At 39.9% G+C, this 22,394-nt stretch overlaps 1 protein-coding gene and 1 long non-coding RNA gene across 5 annotated transcripts in view; both read right to left on the bottom strand.

Moving 5' to 3' along the window:
* LOC146516270 (uncharacterized) overlaps positions 1-11,495 on the bottom strand; it is a 92,170-nt gene extending 80,675 nt beyond the window's left edge. For all 4 annotated transcript variants that reach the window (XR_014874632.1, XM_085163425.1, XM_085163427.1 and 1 more), the window contains exons 1-3: positions 10,916-11,495; positions 9,887-10,036; positions 60-297 (exon numbers count right to left, since the gene is read on the bottom strand). Coding sequence is in view for 3 of the 4 variants with exons in the window: in XM_085163425.1 (XP_085019551.1) it covers positions 60-297; positions 9,887-9,943 (295 nt within the window). In the remaining variant the exon portion in view is untranslated. The remainder of the gene's footprint in view (positions 1-59; positions 298-9,886; positions 10,037-10,915) is intronic.
* The window catches only part of LOC146516269 (uncharacterized), a 274,115-nt gene that overhangs the window by 93,086 nt on the left and 158,635 nt on the right, over positions 1-22,394 (bottom strand). The window lies entirely within an intron of this gene.

Raw genomic sequence — 22,394 nt, 5'->3', positions numbered from 1 at the left:
AAGCAGGAAGACGAGAGAATGGCTAGAAGTGAGCAGGTATTGCAGTGGGGTGTGCTTACTTGTGGATGAAGACCAATTAGCCTTGGAGGGCGTGTCAGTGGGAGTGTCTTGTAGGGGGTCAGCATGATGAGAGGAGATGGTCCAGTTCTGGGAAGTCCAGACAGCAAATCCAAGAGAGTCATGACAGGCAGGAGGGGAGGCAAGTGAGCGCAGTGAGTATGAAACCTTCCGTTTGTAGTTGACTGTAGTAGTTGAACTGAACAGGACCAGCGCTGAAGAGTAGTGAATCTGATGGAACTGCAAACAGGGAGGCAACGTTAAACATGGGAAAGACAAGCATGAAGCTTAACACAAGGAGGCAGAGTTACCACCAATGGTAGCAGGACAAACTGGTGGAGAGTGGCAGGCGGTGCTGGTTTAAAAACCCTCCTGCTTATTTCCCTGGAATGAGCAGTAGGTGAGGTGCTAGAAACTCCATCCCAGAGGATGGAAATCTGGAACTCCTCTCACAAACAGGAAATGACCTAGACACTCTAACGGCACAAGATTTTTGGATGACCCATCTGTGGATCCCAGTGCTAAGGATGTGGAATCCATTAGAACTCCAATTGCCTGACCAGAAAGCACTAAAATGCTGTGTAGCACTGATGACAACTGTACTCAGATGATCATTTGTTATGGGCTTGTTACCATAAGCAACCATTTGTATTGCACACATTAATATAATATTGATTTTGTATGCCTACAAAAGAAAAGCAGTATTCATGCTTGACTTGTCAGTGCAAGGACTTTTACACTGTGAATGAGTTTCAAAGAACTGTAAACAATACACAGTCTCTATGAGAGTTAAGAACCACAAAAATACAACTCACCTTCCTCTCTCCACTGTACTGTATTTAACCCTCCACTCCACACACATAACACACACACACACACACACACACACACACACACACACACACACTATAGAGTATATTATGTTCAGCTGTCAGGGCAATTATTTGTGATTAATCATTTGATTGATGTGGCGAACATGTTTCTGCTTACGACCAAATAATGGATCAATCAGGGACAGGAGAGAGATCATTTAGAAACACAGGAGAAGCCATAAATTATCTGTGATTGCCTTACACATGATTAATGTTCTAGTCTACATTGCCCTAATGTGATTCATCAGTGTTTTATATGTAATTGGTATATATGGAGAGGGATAAATTCTATAGGTGAAGCTGGAAATAAAACATCCCAAAAGTGACTGCATGTGGGGTTGTTGTATGAAGAGTGTGTCTTTAGTGGCAGCTTTGAATTTAATAAGCTTGTCATGCACATAGACAACATATACCTGTATGTGTTACCTGTGGAAGTTACAGTATCTAGTTAAATTCTATCTTTAGGCACTTACTGTACTGTTACTACCAATTAGTCATAAAAACACATTTTTCCAGTTTTACAAGCACAAAATAGTATTATTGCACCAACAAGGTGATATTCACAAGGCTATTAGCTGAACAAGGCTTTACAGCTAAATACTTGGTGTGGAGTATGTCTAGACATGGTGTGCAATATGTCCTTAAAAATCTGTGTAAACTGGACAAGTGGAAGACACAGGAAGAACTGGTAGGCCTAAAACAGCTATCCATACTAGATGAAAAGAATCTTAATGTCATGCCCTTAAGAAATAGGGAAAAATCCAGCAATGACCTAACACAGGATCTGAGAGATTGATCTGGCCATCTTATTTAATGGTTTTTATTTATTTTTACTACTTTCTACATTATCGATACATACTGAAGACATCAAATATGGAAGGAAGACATATGGAATTATTTAGCAAAGAGAAAAACTGATAAATAACTCCAAATATGTCTTGTATTTTAGATTCCTCCAAGTTGCCACCCTGGTTTATGATGTAGTCACCTGAAATGATTTACACTTCACAGGTGTGCCATATCAGGGTTCATTTGTGGAATTCTTAATGGGGATGGGACCATCAGTTATGTTGTGCAGAAGTCAGGTTGTTACATAGCTGACAGCCTTATTTGACAACTGTTAGAATTCATATTATGGCAAGAACCAGTCAGCTAAGTAAGGAGAAACTACAGTCCATAATTACTGAAACTGAAGGTCACTCAGTCCAGAAAATTGCTACAACTTTGAAAGTAATTTGAGTGCAGCGCTAAAAATCATCGAGCGCTACGACGAAACCAGCTCACATGAGGACCACCCCAGGAAAGGAAGACCAAGAGTCACCTCTGCTGCTAAGGATAAATTCATCCGAGTCGCCAGCCTCAGAAATCACAAGTTAACAGCACCTCAGATTAGAGCCCAGATAAATGCCAGAGTTCCAGCAGCAGACACATCTCTACATCAACTGTTCAGTGGAGATTGCACAAATCAGGCCTATATGGTCAAATAGCTCCTATGAAATCACTACTAAAGAAACAGAACAAGCAGAAGAGATTTATTTGGGACAAGAATCACAAGGAATGGACATTAGACCAGTGGAAATCTGTGCATTGGTCTGATGGGTCCACATTTGAGATCTTTGGTTCCACCCGTCGTGTCTTTGTGTGACACAGAAAGGATGAATGGATGCATGATTCCCACCATGAAACATGGAGGATGGAGCATGTGATGGTGTGAGGATGTTTTGCTTGTAATTGTGTGTGGGTGCTTTGCTGGTGACACTGTTGGGGATTTATTCAAAACTGAAGGCACACTGAACCAGCATCCTCCAGCGACATGCCATCTCATCTGGTTTACATTTATTTTTCAACAGGATACTGCTCCCAAACAAACTTTCAGGCTGTGTTGGGGCTATTTGACCAAGAAGGAGAGGGATGGTGTGCTGCACCAGATGGTCTGGCCTCCACAGTCACCTGACCTAAACCCAATTGATATGGTTTGGGATGAATGGACCACAGAGTGAAGGCACAAGTCCCAAAGAGTACTCAGCATCTCTGGGAACTCCTTCAAGACTCCTTCGTGTTGGAAAAGCACTTCAGGTGACTACCTCGTGAAGCTCATCAAAGGAATGCGAAGAGTGTGCAAAGCAATAATCAAAGCAAAGGGTGGCTATTTTGAAGAATCTAAAATAGAAAACATGTTTTCAATTATTTCGCACTTTTTTGTTTACTACATAAGGCCACACGTGTACCATATTGGAAACTGAATAGAAAATCAGTATCAGTGGCAACGGATCTGTGAAATAAAGAATCTAAATTTGAACATTTTGGTTCAAATCAATGTCAATATATACATCAGAGGTCAGGAAAGACAACGGTGAGTATATTTAACCATCTGTGCAACACAGTAGGCTCTGTCATTGTTTTGGGCTGAATCTCAGCCAGTGGTGTTGAATATCTTGTCAAATTGATGGAGCCTTCTTTGGCTCTCGGAGGAGGCGGACGCACTTTTTCTCCTCTCCCTTATCTTCCCTGCTTATGTCCTTGTCTAGTCTTGTGGGGGTTTTTTTGTATTTTCCCTGGAACATTCTCTCATAGTCTGTTCTCTAAAACCTAAAAGAGGAATTATGGATTGGATCAACTGGTCCCTAAATGCAATTGACACCCCTTTCTCAACAAGAAGTCTGGGCTCGGGTGAGCCTGAGTCATATCTCATATCTACCTATTCGGAACCATGGTAACAGGGTTCTGGCTGATCGGAGCTGGCTTGGCCCTGACTTATCGAAGAATTAAGAAAGCGGAACCAGCTGTTCAAACCCCCACAAGGCTGCCCGCTGGGATTGGAACGATGGGAGAGGTGTGAGTTTCTCAAAATGGGCTCATTGAGTCAGCACGGATAAGATCTTGGAGAGGCTACGGCTGCTGTGAATACTCAGAATAAGATCTCTGACTGCAGACTGGATACATCTCGGAAGGCTAGCCCGGAATAACATCTCTGGGCGCAAAATTGGATGACATCTCGGGGAGGCACACTGCCGTGAGTTCTCAGAATCGGCTCCTTGAGCACAAGAAATGACAACATCACAGAACGCAAGTATGGCGAAGCTCGCAGCTCTCCAACGGGAGATTGAGAGACCAGTGTTGGACTGTAGAACTGCTTTGAAATTCATATGAGCTGTTCGCACTAAAGTAAAAAAAATACCACCACTTCATGCGGATACCCTCTCGGCGCCAGCTGCAAGGCCGGAGCTGTACAAAACACCCTGATAACGACTGTGTTTAGTCTGTTCCTTCCCATTCCATGCAAGGCCACCTGGGTTGGCTGGAAGACTGTTTACTTAGCCTGGCAGGGCGAAGGACACTGTCTCAGCTGAACTATGGACACGCACACACATACATATACTGATACTGATACTGATAAGCACTCACTGATGCATCACCCTCCCTACCCCGGATCCAACGTCACCTCCAACGCTTACCTCCCCTCTGATGTGGACATCGGGTCAGTTGGAGGCGCAGTCTAAAGATTGCAGCTGTCCCAGATCAGATGTACACACTGGAACTCTTCCCCATGTTGCTTGTCTGTGTTTATTGTGCTATGGTGTGTTGATATCTGTGCATTCCTGTATTATCCTTTTGTGTTACACATTTCAATGTTTTTTTCCTCGCTGCCTAGCCTGACCTGTCTCCCCAATGGGATGTTTGTGTATTGTATGTACGGTCGGCAAGGTCTGTCATCTCGGTTGTGGGCAAAAGACCTGCAACTGACAAATAAAGGCTATATCTCTCTCTCAATTATACTGAAAAGTACAGTAAAATTGTGATCCATAATGTAATACCCTCTGAAAATCACTTGACTGACAACAACTTTGTTTTTTAACATGACAGAAACACGCTGCCAGTGCAGCATAGCTGGATAGAAAAAATACACAATGGAACATTATCAGTCATGAAGTGGCCTCTTCTGAGCCTGGACTTCAACATTACCAAAGCAGTGTCTCATCTTGAACTTCTAAAGAAGAGCTTTGGAAATCATTTAAGAAGCCTGGACAACTATTCCTAAAGGTAACTTCAAGAAATTATATGAAAGCTTGCCTAATGAAAGCTTGGAAACGTAAAATGTTTGGCTAGAATCTGAAGTGTATCACATCTCAGGAAAAAAAAGCACTGAAATGTGCGCTGCTTTTCGGTCTGGTTACTACCGTTTATGTCAGAACCGGTGCCATGGTAACCACCCCTACTCTCGACATGCAGACTGGAGGAGACAGGGATCGAACCACTAACTTTCCAATCAGTAGGTGATCTGCTCTACCTGGTGAGCTACAGCCACCCGGTGGCAAAGATGAGTAAACCGTCACTAGTTTGGATAAAGTGTGCACTCACAAACCTGTCAAACCTGCATTTCAAACGTTGGCTACCATAGCAGTAGAGTACTGCAACATGGCATTTGGGTCTTCTAAATAAAATGGGAAAATAGGAACATAAATAGTGCTATCATTGCCAGATCTGGCCCACATCTGGTTGACATACACCCTGCCATGACGCCAGTCAGTCAGAAGTGCCAGCTTGATGCCAGATCCAGGCCAGACCTTGTTTTCTATGGGCCTGGGCCACATAAACCAAACCACAATTGAGCCAGATATGGCATGCCATCACATAGACAATGCCGTCTCTGCCAGGCCTGGCCCATATCTGGATGACATACGTCTCTTGTCATGCCAGAAGTCAGCCAGCTGTGCCGGCTTGATACCAGATCCGGGCCAGACCTGCTTGCTATGTGGGACTGTGTACATTTCGTACTTTTCCTCTCCAAGGCGTGAAATGGATGCGCATGCAGTAAGTTGTAATAAGCTGCAGAACCAGCAGAGGAATTTATTTTATTTCAAGCCAATATCAGAATAAACATGGTAACGTGTTTAAACAGACATTACTGACACATTTACATGTAAATACATATTAGCCACCTAGCTTAGTTTCTAGCGTTGGAGGACCCAGGGATGTAATTCATACCTACCCCTGCTGGGACTGCAACTTCTGCATGCATGTCCATTTTACACTTTTGAGAGGCAAAGCATGAAATGGATACGGTGGACACTTTGCCATTGACATTGGGTTGCATATATCGATCCCTAAAAAGGATCCTAAAATTTCATTTAAAAAGCTTTTTTTTATTTTATTTTTTTTAAATAATCAACTGCTTTGAAAATGGCAAAATCTGTGTATTAAATTTGAAAAAGTATTGTAAAAATAATGCTTATTAGAATGAATTTAAACTTTTTTGGTCTTCTAGATAATTCAAATTCATGAAAGAAAATTGCCAAAAGAAAAAAAAAGTTTTTCATTGGGGTCATCACTGGGAAAATTGTGCATATTTGTAAGTATTACTGTCATTGCTGCAATATCTAACATCACACACAAAGGCAAGTTCCCCTTAATCCACACACCATTGGTTAAAATAAATTTAACATGGCATAAAATTGAATAAATTTTCATATTACTCTTTCTCAATACTTCATCAACAAGTTCTCAAATTACCACATACTCTATTTTCTAAGATGGGTAACTGGTGAAAAGCCCACATAAGATGATCACCAAAGTATTCAATTAAATCTACAAAAGGTCTTTTAGTTCATACTTTTTGTTCCACAGCTTTAATATAAGCTATAATATCTTTATATGAATACTACATGTCTATTGAAATGTACAACAATTAAGCATTGCCTGCACAAATTATCTGAAATAGCAAGTTCTACTGATAGCCCAACACAGCTTTATCATATTTGATACATTTATTTCTGATTACATCTAAGTAGTGATGTAAAGGATGGCACCACACAGTGTTTTAAGACATACAGTTCTCATTGTCATTCATCTACAACGATGAAAACTGGATCTACTGAAGCAACTGAAATTGCAGCATTACCCATATACTGTGGCTATTTAGAGATAACGGATAAGTGTTGGAAAATGCTATGTGAGCTGTACACTCTGGCAGCTTTTACAAACAGAAACACTGTCTTACTTGCTCAACTTTCCATAGATAAATACAGACTAAAAAAGCAAAACTTTAATTTGAGCTTCTTTTTTTTTTTCATGAAATCTTGCTCACTGATCACGAATGCGATAAGTATTAATGGAGAATGATTATCACCATTTTCATCTCTTTGGAATTGAGACAGAGGGAATGACAGTTAATTGCAGGGTACTGCATCTGAAAATCTGCAATATCTGCCATAAAAAGGAGTTTTAGTGCATGCTCATATTAGAGACTTGACATTTTGAAAGCGGGTAGTCATGGTTATGTGCTGCTGTTATGTTATATCACCCCACATCTCAGCATCCTTTGTATTGTAAAAGAGGTAGCAGGGTTTAGGCATGGAAATGAGGCTTAAGCTATGATGCAAAATGCCTCATCTCTCCTCTATCCCTGCTCTCTATGCATGGCTGTGGATACAACAGATCTCACCATGCCAGAGCTTCCCTATTCCACTTTTAGTTATCCATCTCCCAACTCAGATTCCCTGCCTTCTTCACACACTTGCTCTTCCTGTCTCTCTCACAGCTTACATTAATTTTGTGGACCTTCATTAAGACAGCAAAAATTTGTAATACAGAAAAAAATGACTATTGTCTGGCTCCAGTACCACAGTGCCACCAAGTGGTTTATAACAACATGACTGTCTTTGAAAGAATCTACTGTAAGCACTTATTCTATATGCTCACACATACCCAGTGTGATGATGGATCTGTAGAGTTAGAGTATGAAGGTTAACAGTTAACGGGTGCTCTGAGTGAAACCAACGCATGTGAAACAGAATCATCTGATGAAAGAGGGTGAAAGACAAAGAGGTAGGGGAGCCTTGGATCGATAGGACAGAGGAATAAAGAAAAATGAAGCCAATAGAAAAAAAAAAAGGAATGAAAGAAATTTACTCCAATTTTCCATCACTTTGTATATGCTTTTTTTTTTCTTCGGTGATTCGTTGTGTGTAGAAACGTAACCATATCTTTGTTCTAGAACACCTGTCCCTGCCACCATGAGGCCAGAAGGCTAGGTTGGAAACTTATGCACGAACCTACAAATACAGACACATGCATGTACTGAAACACTCACAGCCAAATGACTAGCTCTAAAAATTATCCTTTGACACAAGGTAGCACATAACCGTTTTAGTGCTTTTTCATTCTAATATCTATCACTCATCACCTTGAATAATTTGCAGATTTGTTTCCATCTAAAATATACTTTTTCCTATTCAGGAAAGGCTGGCCCTTCTGATGTTAGCCTACAATTTCCTCTGAATGATCCCCTTCCAAAACTTCAATCTTTTGTTCTTTTCTGATAAAAAAAAAAAAGGCTTTTAACTTAGATTCGATTTAGATTTAGATTCTAACCTCAAAAATATGCTTACTGGTGTCTCAAGATGGTTTATTGAGTATCAAGAAAAACAAGGTAAGCAATAAAACAGAGGAAGAGAGTAAGAAAACACTACATTTAAATTTGCATGCAGGTATTGGATGAAAACAAAAGGATGAACTGACAGTTTCAGGTTTTGATTTAAACGCTTGTTTTTCTAGAAGTGCCTTTTCTCACAAGAAATTTCCAATAACTGTCAACACATATGTGGTGAGGCTTCCTCTTAGTGTTCCCTTAACCCAACAAAACTGAACTATTGGTATATTTATTATATTTGCTCATTAATTTATTGTTTGCATAGTTAGTACTACACTGTGAGTTAAATATCTCATATAAATTATATGTCAGAGGTATACATTTCTGATAATCTAAATTTTGGAGTTTGGAGGTCAGAAAAATAAAGGTGCCAACTGGAACCAAAAGTGGTTCTTTAGACTGATGCCATAGAAGAACCTTTTTTGGTGCCACAAAGAACCTTTCAAACAATGGTTCTTTGAAGAACCATTTCTTTCAGTGGTTCATTGAAGAACCTTTAAATGTGCCCCAAAGAACCATGAAGAAATGGTTCTTTGGGGCACCTTTATAGGTTTTTCAAAGAACCATTTTCAAAAAGGTCCTTCAAATGGTTCTTTTAAAAAACACTTTTAAAGAACCTTTTTTGAAATGGTTCTGCAAAGAGTACAGCATAGACATATATTAATGGTTTATTGCCATTTCGTAGTATACCAAAAGATAAAAGGGCATTTTAACCTTCAGCACAACATCACTACTAATACATGTCACATATTAGTCATTTAAACAGTAATAATTATTTTTTTTACTATACTATAAATAAATATAAATAAATACTATATCTATAGATAACACAACATGTATTGTTTAATTAATAAAACATCAGAAAGTGATAACAACACATTAGAATGGCCTGTATTAGTATAGCACTTTACTAGTCCCTAAGGACCCCAAAGCTGACAGAGGCGAGGCTGCCGGACACTGGCGCCACCGGGCCCTCTGACCACCACCAGTAGGCAGTGGGTGAAGTGTCTTGCCCAGGGACACAACGGCCGAGACTCGAACCGGCAACCTTCCCATTACAAGACGAACGCCCAACTCTTGAGCCATGATTGCCCCACAGCCTCACTTTGTACAAGCCTGCTATTAAAGTTCTCCTCTATGCAGACAACGTTCCTGTTTTCAAGGCACAACTTGGATCTGCTGTACAAATCTTATGGATCCACGCTAAAGATTCTGATCCCTCATCCTAATATGGTCCCAAAAGGCTAACAAAAAACAACATAGCAATAGCAATAAAACAAATGTTGAGGCTTCAAAATACAAAGTCCATAAACCAATGGCTGACATGGGTTTTATCATAAGGATGATAAGACTAAAAGTATAATACAGATTTTAGTCTGAGAGATTTGATGTTCATTTACCTGCAGATGCACTATATGCGCCTGCTCTGTGGTTTTCCACGTTTTGCAAATCACTATTTAATACAGGAAGTAGGTTAACTAAAACAAGTCATCTTTCTTTGTGAGAGGACCATATTAATGAAACAAACCTCAATGACATCATAGATATCACTAAAGATGCTCCTGCTGCTTCTCTGCCTCCTCATCCTAAGCTTCCTTCTCCTTGTCCTCAACTTCCATCCATTTGTAATTCAATCTAATTGTTTTTCCTCCCCCTCCTCTTCCTCATTTTGTTGGAGCTGTGAAAAGAATTAGTGCGAATCTGAATTAATTTGTCCATACAAGAAAAATCTACAGCTTTTCGGTCAGAGGTGGTCTTGTGATTTAAGCCGGGTAGAGTAGATTTATGTGTTGATGCTGCCTGCTTCAGCTCTACGACTGGCAGCTGAGTGATATTTACACCCTGGCTGGATTACAAACTTTAACCACGTGCTGAACTTTGGCCCAGTGTTGATACCTCTTGTTAGTATAATGACCTCTTCTTGGCTTAATGTATGATGGTGGATAAATGAAATGTACAAAGAAAATGTAACTATATTACAAAAGGACATGCATCTTGGTAACATCAAATGACTGGAGCATAACTTGTTAACTAGTCCGAAAAGAAGTTATACAGGAACAGTCAAAGACACACCTTCTCATGTGTCACATTTCTATTTATTCAAAACACCTATGCATAGCTGTATTTTATACAGCTCTTACAGAATCCAAAGTACAGGCTGATGTGAGTATTTAACATACGGCTCCGCTCTACTGAATTTCTGAGTTACTAGAGCAGACACACAATTCACATCACAACAAGCTTCAGGCGCCATTTTAATGACTTTAACGATATTATAAATTTTAATTTCGGTCTAGCTGACATTACGTTATGTACACAGCAGGCAATTGAACCACATATTTTAGAGGCCAAAGGTTCAAATTAGATGGCAGCACCTTCACTTAATTATAACAGTGGTTTTGTTAGGAAAACAGTTCTGTATACTAAATTGCGTTAACGTCAACGGCTAACGTATCTAACATAGCTAACTGTTATTGTTAGCACAACATTAACAGCAAGCTACAATGACGTGTAACAAAAACAAAACATTAAAAAGGTTTTAATGAAAATGTTTTACCTTTTCCAACAGTCCCAGAATCCAGAGCGTCAAAGACCAGTAGGTACTCAAGACTGTTATCCACTTCGCTGTCACCGGCCGTGAGAAATAGTTTTTTCCCTTAGGAGGGAGACTCTCTCTTCAAGCGCTAGCTTGACAGCTGCCATCTAGCAAAGATACCGGTCTGGCACAACTTCCACCCACATTCCTCCCACATTTCCGGTTCACACGCATCAATTTTGAGGCGCGATGGATTTTTCTTGGACACGCGTCGAGGTGCGAATGTGCACGCGTCAAATTAGGGCTGTTTGGGGCGTTTTCGCTCGCGTCTATCGCGTTCGGTGTGAACACACCGTTACAAAGTTCAAGGCCCGCCGGTCGCGCAATCTGTCTGCGCATGCGCATCCCAACGACTGACCCCCCCTCTCTTTCGAGAGGCTGCCATAGTTTGACATGTTCTAATGTCACTCTCTCTCTCTCTCTCTCTCATTTATTTAGCTTGAAACACATATTAACAAATTGCTCAGTGATAAACAACTACTGAGATCCTTTACCTAAGGAGTGTGCTTTGTAAAAACTAAGTAAGTGTGTTGGTGTGTTCATTACATTGACATTCTGTTGTACAATACAATAGCTAGTATTATCATTATGCTATATTTTCAGCATAATCATTTTCTGTATAATAATCTCAAAAGTAATGCCTTGAAGCAGAAAATAGTAATACTTTACTAAAATTTAAAACTAAAGTACAATATTTGGATGTGTGTATTGTGTCTACTGTTTGTTCACTCACCATAATCATAAACATCTTAATAATAAATTCCATATTCTATTACCACATTATTTGTGATCAGTGGGTTTGCGGGGTTAGGGGTGTTGGGGGTAGGGTCTTTAGGCTTTGGCCACCACCCCTGCCACCAGTATATTTTTAAGCAAGTATTTCTAACTTTTATTTGAATATTCAGTTTCCTACCATCTGCTCTTAACAGTTAATTGCCAGGTAACCCGCCCTCCCCCTTCGCACACAGATGCACACAAACAAAACGCACAGTATAATTCACACCCTCATTATAGTGAATAAATATTTATGCCATTTTACACCATCAAACTTAGATAGCTAAGGATGAAGAACCTTTTGTTTTTAAAGAACCATTTGTAATAGCTAAAGAACCATCTACAAAATAAAAAGGTTCTTTGACATATGATGGTTCTTTAAAGAACCATGAAGACATCTGAAGAACCATTTAAGAACCATAATTTTTCTGAGAGTCCTCAGCTGTTATGTTTTCCTTTCAACTTTAGCAACTCTCATCAACTGTTATTTATGTTCCAGTTAATTTCCAGCATGTGCTTCATGTCTCACTGGTTCTCATTGTCGACAAGGTAAACAGCTTCAAGCCATGTCTGTCAAGATGAGCACACAAACAAAACAATATGAATGTGAGTTTGTCGAAGGTATATATTTGTTGCCAGTGACATATTCACAAATATGTCACACCTCTAGCTATCCTATAACCCTGCTCATAAAAAGCAAAAATCCTATCCAATTTAAATTTGGCTAGTCTACCCTTTAAGGTAGTCACCTTGGGCAGCACTGTCACACTTCCAGCATGGCTTCTATTTTTAGAAGTCCATTTCTGACCACTGACCACTGTGACAACTCCTGCAGTTACATTGTGCTGTAACCAAGCACAGTCCGACAACGGCATGATGGAACACAACATATTTACATACATACATACAAATGCATGAAGCTTGGGGTACAGTGAGCAATTGATGTTTTCTCATTGCACAAGTTTAAGATCTGATGAAGCATCCAAATTTAAGTCACATAATCACAGTGAAATCAATGTTTCTGGTTTTTCAGGGATGCAAAATGTGTTTTGTGCAAAATGCATACTCTAATACTGCAACTTGGCAAAATTATGAAGGATATTGCAGTTGTGTACCTTGATTCACTTATCAAGGTTTATATCGTCTATTCTGTAAAATAGTCAGATTCACTTTATGTACAAAATTCACCTGCTTGCTGCGTACATGCTACTACTGCACATTCACCTAATGTATATATATATATATATATATATAATGTTCTTCCTCTACCCCCCCACCCCCACCCCACCCCCATTTTTGCACAAGTCGAGGAGCGTGTCAGGTTACATTTCACTGTGTGTTATACTTGTATAACTATGCATGTGACAAATAAAGAAGGGGCATTTATCATCAAAGAAGTTTTCCTGCTTTATTTAAGACATAAAGGCTGACTTTGTTTCAGAAATCTTGTTCATGACTCATTAATACTTGCTAATATTAATATTGCAAAAACGGGCAGAAGTGCCTCGCTCTATGAGAGTAAAAACAATCAAGACATAGTAGTTGTTGTTTTTTTTGCTAATTAGTAAGTGAGAAGTAACAGAAAAAACTAACCAAAAAAAGTAGATCAGTATTCACTTCAATCTTCAGCCTCATCAACCCAAAATTTAAAAAAAAAAATAGTAACTTATTTCTAACTTTGCCTTACCTGTGTGTGTGTGTTTGTGTGTTTTTACTCTTTCACTTTCTGTTTATTATCAATTCATTCCCTCACAAGAATCCCACTGCTGGTTAATTGGGCATACAGTACCACCGAGCATGATTTTTCTAAAATTAAAAAGAGAGAACACTTTCACTGATGAGGAGAAAGAATCACACAACTTGATGCAGCAGCCCGAATGGCAGCATTAAAATTTCCATGCTGACGCACACGTTCATTCTCGCTAACTCTTCTTCAGGCTTCTCTCTGAGATCTTTTCTCTTCCTCTTTTTTCCTCCCTTCCCCGTCTGTTTGTTGTGCTCCACCTCCCTCGGTTCTTTGAGTGCATTAATCAGTCAAGCCACAGCATCACAGCTATTACTCATCTGGTCAGAATAAGAGAGGGAGAGCGAGGAGGGGAGAGAGTCCATAACAGAGAGAGAAACAATGACAGAGCGAGACAGAGACCCAGAGAAAAGAGAGCGAGAGCTGGGGGAAAGAAAGAAAATGGAGAAGTGCAGAGAGTGAACTGCTCGGTATTCATTCATCTTTTAAAATCTCTCCTCACCTCAAGGCTTTTCATCTCTCCACCCATCCATCCATTCATCCATCCATCCACTCATTCAGCCAGCAACGAGCCAGGTATCCATTCATTCACCTATTTATAGATGCCACTAACTTCAGTGCCCCCCCCCCCTACAACCACCCACCCACCTAATCATGCAGCCATCTTTCTATCCATCTTTCCATTTCCCCTTTCACCCCACTCCCCATCTTCTATTCATCTCTCCATCTCTTCAACTACACCTGTCTCTATCTTTATTTCTTTCCTCATCTATCCATTTCATGTTTTGAGCCCCTTTAAGAAAACAACTCAGGCCCAGAAAGAAAATCTGTTTTGCTGTGCAGCAACAGGTTATAGAAAAGGTAAGAAGGGAAATTTAATTTTCCAACTCAAGGACAAAGAAATAATCACACTTCTCTCACTTTTTCTTCCAAGAGGAGTAAGAGTCTCAAAAATATTTCATGATGTGTTTAAGGCTGAATAATTTTGAGCTATGTGCTAACTTTAGCAGGTGAACAAGCTCACCGTGATGCATATATGGACTCATACGGAGTGATATTAAGGATACTTGTTTAAATTTTTTGCTAGCCAACTCTAATCTACTGAAGAAAACTGACAAAATAGTGCAGTTTTGCATTTTGTGTCATGTTATAAACCAAATGATACAACAGGCAGAAATTCTCGCCTGATGATTACACTGTAAAAAATAATTTAGTTGCCATCAAAGTAATAACTATTACGTATATGTAGGGATGGGTATTGATAAGATTTTCACGATTCCGATTCCATTTTCGATTCTGTTTAACGATTCGATTCTTTATCGATTCTCTTATCGATTATTTTTTTAAAAAAAAGGAGAACACTAAGGTCAATTAGCTTAGATCTTTGTTTTATATCTTCTCTTTGAACAAGATAGAAATTTAGGAATAACATGGCCTTACAAACCCAACAGTGAGATCTTAAGAGATCCAGCCTACGGCTCTTCAATGGGGTGTCACAGGGTCCCCAGGAAAAAAAATTGTAAATGTAAAATAATAAAATAAATATTCTTCTGTAGCAATAACAAAGTATAACATAACTTATTCTGTAGCAATTACACAAGAATATCCAGTAATGTCCCTGCCTACAATTAAACACATTCACTTACCGAAAATCGGGGGCATCTGCTGTGGCAAATGGGTGCAAACCTTTGACCACAAACTGAGTCACTGCGCGGTGACATTCGTCTATCCTGGCCTGAAAGGAGACGCTAACGGTAGACTGCAGTGAGAACTGCCAGCATCTGAGCCAGACTCTGTCTGTCTCTCTCATCATGGTCACCTAAATGCACAGTAATGGCAGATTTTGTAAAAAGGCAGATCGCGCTAACATAATATGCACTGTTAGTTGATTATTTACCTGCTGCATTAACAGGAGAGGACGTGCAAACGTTACCACTGCTGCTGGGTTGAGATTCACGAGTCCGGAGCGGAATTAAAAACATGACATTCATTTAAGATTATCGTGTGTTTTGTGAGCAAATGCTTTTGTATATTTGTAGTGTTTCCTCCCTCAAATGAAATATCTACTTTGCAAGTATTGCAAGTTGCCCTGTTGTCATCCGTTCTCGTAAAGTATAACCAAACTTTTTAGCGTTTGAGCCGCCATGTTTCCTGCCAGGTAAATGACGCTCCGCAACGTGGTGACGTCATTTGGGGCGACTGGAATCGATAAGGGAATCGTTTGCAAAAATGGCAAACAATTCCAAGGAATTGAAACAGTGGGAACCGGTTCTCAACAAGAACCGGTTTTCGATACCCATCCCTACGTATATGTATAAAATGTTCCATATTGTACCACTTTGAGACATATTAGTGTTAATCTCACGTGTGCACAGACTGTAGATTCCAAGCTTCAGCCTGAAAAACCACAGAGATAATTTTTTTTATGTCATGCCTGTATGCTCCTGGTTTTAAGCTCCATTTCTAATGGTGTGTTGTTATTTGGAACTTTAAATAAAACTGGTACAGTTGCTACCCACTGTCTTTGATGAAGAGATCTGTGAATGACAGAGAGAAGCAGCCAACTTTGCATGTACATATATCATTATGAATGATAACTTTACTTGTTAATACAGCTAAATTCTCAGAATTGTTGTTTTTAACATATCTGATGTAGAATTTGTCAGATTGCTTTCATTAGTAGTACTTGTAGTTTAATGCCCCGTTAATGTCAATATTTCAGAGTCATTCGGTTGAGTGATTGTCGGGCCCCCTGTCCCTTTAGGTGCTGTTGGAATGCTACTCTGCAAGTAACCCCAGTGGAAAGGGTTACATGAATAGTATGTGGGACCTATGGAATCTTCGATACACAGCCATCCAGATTGACAGCAAAAGTAGTAGCTCAGTGTTCCAACATCTGGAAGAAGGAACTGCTCTCACGGCTAGAGATTGAAGAGGTACAACACAAATTCTATGGCAGGGAGCCAAGATGACAGGTCAGCGGGGAGATGTCATTATCACCCCCACCGGAGATAGTGTACCAAGCACCAAGTATGATGGAAGAAGGAGTTGAGTGCGAGAAAAACTGGCCTGAAAGACTTGATTATGGTGAAGCTTGAAACCTGGACCCTCTGTAGCCACTTACCAAGATTATGTGAAGTGCCCTCTGAAGGTCTGCTATATGATGTGAATGCAGCACTAGGGACACTTCCTACTGCAACCATCATGGAGACTAATCGGGCTGATCTACACCATGGCAGCAGTGATCAGTGAGATGCTTGGCTATAAAGTGAACAGCCTCGAGCAGAACCCTTGATGGAGAAGGACATTGGACAAGATCAGAAGCGAAGTTAGCCAACTATCTGAGTTGCAGAAAGGTGCAATGAAGGAAGTGCCTAAGAAGTATAGCTAGGTGTTCATACCTGGGGCGTTTATAAAATACCAAGCAAAGACTCACAGCCTTTGCCAGCCGCTTGAAGAGCTGTACCAGAGAAATAGAAGGCAGGCGGATAACCCAGCTGTTCTCCACATAACCATACAGAAAAGCCTGACCGACACTGGAAGAGCCTATGACAGAATGTTGCGACCCATAACGGCAATGCTCAGTGGCTAGTGGATCCAAGAGCAGACCACAGCAACCTCTCTAAACAGGGTCCAGTAACCATCAGAGTGGCAGATATCCAAGAAAGGGTCTCCGGTATGAAGAGTTGGACAGCACCAAGCCCTCACATGATTCACACCTACTGGCTGAAGAAGCCATGAATGTCTGGCAGCAAAAATGAACCAGCTGCTAATTGACAAGACACGGCAAGAATGGCTAACTGAAAGCTGGACAATAGCCTCAGTACCACATGGAATTTCCTGTCAGGCATCATAGCGGCGGAGATGAACAGGCACATGGCTCAATGCATAAGATGGGGAACAGAAAGGAATTGGTAGGAATACCAAAGGGACAAAACAGCAGTTTCTGGTTGGCAGAGCAGTTGCCTGAGACTGTAGAATCAGACTGAGCAACCTGTGCACTCCCTGGACTGATTACAAGAAGGCTTTTGACTTGATGACCACACATAGAGAAGTGGGCTACTGGAACAAGACGACATCAGTGGGCAAGAGATGAAAATAGGGCGCCGTTGGAATGCTACTATGCAAGTAACCCCAGCGGAAGAAGTTTCATGAATAGGACGAGGGATTTATTGAATATTCGATACCCAGCATCCACATTGATGGCAAAACAACTAGTAGCTCAGCGCTTCGGAAGAAGGGACTGCTCTCACAGCTAGATATTGACGAGGTACAACACTCAGTGGGGAGGGTCGGGGGGAGATATCATCACCCCCACCCGAGATTAAGTACCAAGCCCCAAGTGCAATAGAAGAAGGATTGTTGAGTGCAAGAGGAACTGACTTGAAAGACAGGATCATAGCGAAGCTTGAAACCTTTACCCTCTGTAGCTGGTTACCAAGACTACGTGAAGTACCCTTAGAAGGGTACTACTTGATGTGAATGCAGCACTACTGACAATACCTACCGCGACCATTACAGAGACTAAACAGCTGATTTACACTACGACAGCAGCCACAAGCGTCAGTACCCTCCATGGAGAAGGAGATCAGAGGGCTCAGAGACGAGTTCAAGAAGATATCGAGAGTGAAGGTAACAGTGGTCCCAGTGGTAATCTGAGCACTTTGACCATAAAGGCCTGATTTGTGTAGTCTCTTCTGAACAGTTGATGTATAGATTTGTCTGCTCCTGGAACTCTCTGTGGCATTTATCTGGGCTCTAATCTGAGGTGCTGTTAACTTGCCATTTCTGAGGCTGGTGACTTGGATGAATTTATCCTAAGCAGCAGAGGTGACTCTTGATCTTCCTTTCATCTTCCTCATGTGAGCAAATTTCGTCTTGACGGTTTTTGCAGCTGCACTTGGGGACACATTCAAAGTTTCTTAAAGTAATGATGGACTGTATTTTCTCCTTACTTAGCTGATTGGTTCTTGCGGCTCTCAGCCGAGTTGATCTTTTTTTTTTTTTGCTACATAATTCCCTATATCTTGTTTCATATATTCACTGTTTTCAGTATGTATCTACAATGTGGAAAATAGTAAAAATAAATAAAAACCATTAAATGAGAAGGCATGTCCAAACCTTTGACTGGTAGTGTGTATATACAGTATACCCAGTTATTCAGTGTGGTAGAGTTCTTCACACATCTTACTTTGAGGCCTGTTACCTGTTAACTCGTGCAAGCACTCGTATCTGATCTGCCCTCCTTCATCATAGATTCTGTCCTAGTGTGCTTACCTGCCATGCTTCTGGAAAACCTGCCTGACCCATTCTCACTCATAAAGAGAGACCTTACCTGCACCAGAGACTCTGGAGAAAAAGAGAATCATTACGAGAGAATACATCTTTACAAATCAGAAATCTATCTTACCTGCAGTTTCACCTGTGAAAGTAACCACAACAAACATGCGCCTGCAACCTGCGTGGATACTGAACACTTACCTGTTATACCACCGTGTCGTAACTGGCCTTTAATCCTTTAAAAGAAAGACTGAAAGTTGAATAAAAGCTGCATATTCTGTTGTGAACCTCTACCTGTTGCGAATTTAAAAGAGTTAATTAAAGTCCTTGAACTTTTTCCAATGGATCCAGCTTATGAGTCTTTTGCATCAGCTATCACACTGACAACAGTTTATGTCTACATCAGGAAAGATTTGTGAATTTGATTTTATTCAAATGCAGTATCTTTGGTGTTTATAAATCAGCCTGTAAAGTTTCCAGATTTTATTCGTGTTACATTTTCCACAGATTTCTGACCTGTGTGCATGCAGTCAAAGCCAATAATTACATTAGCCCCACTAGGCAACAACACAGGTGTCCTGTTACTTGGGAGGTATCTTTAGTTTAGCCCTTTCACACATAGTGGTCACTAAAGCGGACAGCTATTCAAAGCCTGTTTTCTTGTATTTCTTGTAAAAATCCCAATTGAGGTTGTCGTGATTCATGCATGAAGGGTTAAAGTATCCCATAGTGTTTTTAGTTCTTCAAGTGACTGGAGAACATGAACGTGTTAGTTTGGATATTCCTAGGGTGTATTAAGAGTATTTTCATCACTTTGTATGCTGTCATACAGCCCTTTTAGATATTATATTGTGAATTTATATCTCTGCTAAACTGACCAGACTGCATTGACAACAACAAAAAAGCACACATTCACACATGCACATTAATTTACCTCAGAATAGCAGAGGTTGTTGTATGACTGAAGTTTAACACATTAGTTAATTATGTTAAAATACTCACCACAAAAAGAAACTAAGCTAATGAGGCAGCAACAGGTTGCATGTTTTTCTTTTCTTTTTTTTCCAACCAAGAGGTTAGTGTCAGTTCATCCACAAAGGAGCTGAAAGTCCAAAATAACTTTAAATACACATAGAAACTGATAATGATTTTTCTTGGCAAAAATATGTCTTGCTGCCGACTGTCGTCAGCAGCACATTTAACATCCATGTTAATAGCTTTTCTGTGACATTTGCCTAATACTGACCCAGGAAAAAGTGAACAGCAATGAGGGGGGACTATTGTTCAATTTCTTGCTCAACTCTGGTTACCGATCTTCTATGTAGACAGTTCTTACTGGCCTATAAAGTGTTGCCTGAATTCTTTAAGCCAAGCAGTTAGAAGAATTGCAGCTCATCCTTTACACCTTGATGCTTATAAAATTCTCTTAACAGTATTTAGGAAATGAGAATTGTAATTTTTTTTGTGGTGATATTCCCAACAGATTCTCTGAAACAAGTCATTAGCGGACATTCTCTGTGAACTATAAATGGTTTACAAAATGTGCTAATCTATTTTGTAAGTGCCAAGAATAATAAATGGGCAAAAGCAGCTAGTCAGAATAATAGAATTCCTCTGGTAACCATGAGCCAAATTTTTCTCCTAAAATCAACTGGCGTTTGGTGCTAGGAAAGAGTCAGGCATTATACATTATAAAGATATTCCAGGGAAACTGGAAGGTAGATAGTAACTGGAATAAAACCTCTGTGAACAATGAATTTATGTCTAAAACTTGATGGAAACATAATACTTAATTTTCTGATGTCATGAAAACCTCAAAAATCATATCATTGTTTGTACAAGGGTATAGTAATTCTCCCTGAATAAAAGCAGTGGAAAGAATTAAGCTTTTTATATGAACTTCAGCAACTGCATCCAAATATTAGCCATGCTTTAACACACTGGCACAATTAAATTTATTTTATTAAGATAATTGTATGTATTATTATTTTTTTCTATTAAGGAGCTAGATGAGACATTTGTGGTACTTTATGTACCTCTCTTAGATTATTTTTATCTAAGTTCATAGACTGACTTTGACAAAATTTAAAATTCTAAATAAGGTTGTCACTTGTCAAAGGACAACACCAATTAAAAATGGTCCCACATAGTTATGCAGTGAAAGCCTTTCTTCTTGCAGAAGAAACTGCATTTGGGACAGATGGCTCTCTAAATTCACTGATTCCTAGCCAAACCGTGAAAAGGTTAGTGCACAGACAGCAGGCAATCAAGCTACAGTCTTCCCCAAGTTTTATGGTCATGGTATAATGCTTTGACTCATATCATGATGTGTACTCAATCCATGTACATGCACAACATTTACCACACCTAACAAGCCTTCGAGTAGGCTTCTCACGCCTAGGGCTCACAGGGTTAATGTGAGTGAGTCAAAACTGTACACGCATCTGGAGACTGGTATATATACCTCATTCAGGGGAGGAAGCATGCAATTATCAACTTAAGATTGTGTGAGCTCATATAACTCAGCTTGTAACTTTCAGATGTATGTTCAGTGCTTTAACAACATTCTTATAGAAGCCCCAAAAGAGAAATAGAGCAGAGAAAATGAAAAACAGTAGTAGGCAAAAAGACTGACATTTAGATTTCATTAATTTGACTGACATTCTCATTCCGAGTAACTTAATTGGAGCTCAACAGTTGAATTCATAAAAAAAAAAAAAAAAGGCTGGTAAGACGCCAGAAATATAATAAAAAGTTATGAAATAAATACAACACATTTGAAGAGAGAAATGAGAGAAGAGATGGAAAAACAAGGAGAAATCAGGAAGTCTGGGAAGGAATCAAAATGATGAACTAAGTGGCCTGTCTGTCAGTTGGTGTGTGTAGACCTGGATAGTGCCCTGGTTGTATGCATGTGTGAATCCCTTTGCAACCTTGTTTGACAACAACAGGATTTTGTATGCAATACAAGCAGCCTTGTGGAGGAACTGTAAGAGTGGGATAACATAGGAGGGTCTGAGCATGTTAAAAACGAGGCATGCTGCTGTGTTCTGGATTAGATGCAGAGGTTGGATGGAGTGTGGTCACAGAGGGAATCAGAGTAGCCCAGACAAGAGGTGACTAAATTTGAGCGAGGAACTTGACAGAATCTCTGGTGAGGAGAGGTCTCATGTTGTGCTGCATTTTGGGTTTGGAGTTGTACTACATTTTTGGGATTCTGGGTGCCTGTCACCATTGTATTGTCACTGCCATCATGGATGAATGGGCTTGGTTTAAGGCAAGATTTCCCAAGGAGTGAGAATGCATGAATATTTTCAAGGCTGAATCTGAGGTTGTGATGTCAGGGGAAAAACACAAGTATGGAAAAGAGCAGTAGAAATCAGTTTCCGTGGATTTACACTGAATTTGAGGTGACACATCAAAATGGAAATAATGAATATACTTAAAAAGCAGAGATATTAAATATTCCCTTCTGTGAGTCCTTTTTTTGCATTAACCTGTAAATAGACCGTGTGTTTGTGTACAAATTACAGCTTTTCTTTCAAACCACAGCTCAAATAAAATGCTTGAGAAGAAATTAATAAATAACAAATTGCCTTCAGGATATCATCACATTCAACATTTCCTGTCTTGAACACACAG

This window comes from Neolamprologus multifasciatus, chromosome 6 (assembly GCF_963576455.1).
Source record: "Neolamprologus multifasciatus chromosome 6, fNeoMul1.2, whole genome shotgun sequence".
Classification (NCBI taxonomy): Eukaryota; Metazoa; Chordata; class Actinopteri; order Cichliformes; family Cichlidae; genus Neolamprologus; species Neolamprologus multifasciatus.
The sequence above is the reverse complement of the archived record's forward strand: the minus strand, read 5'-3'. Positions and strand labels throughout refer to the sequence as shown.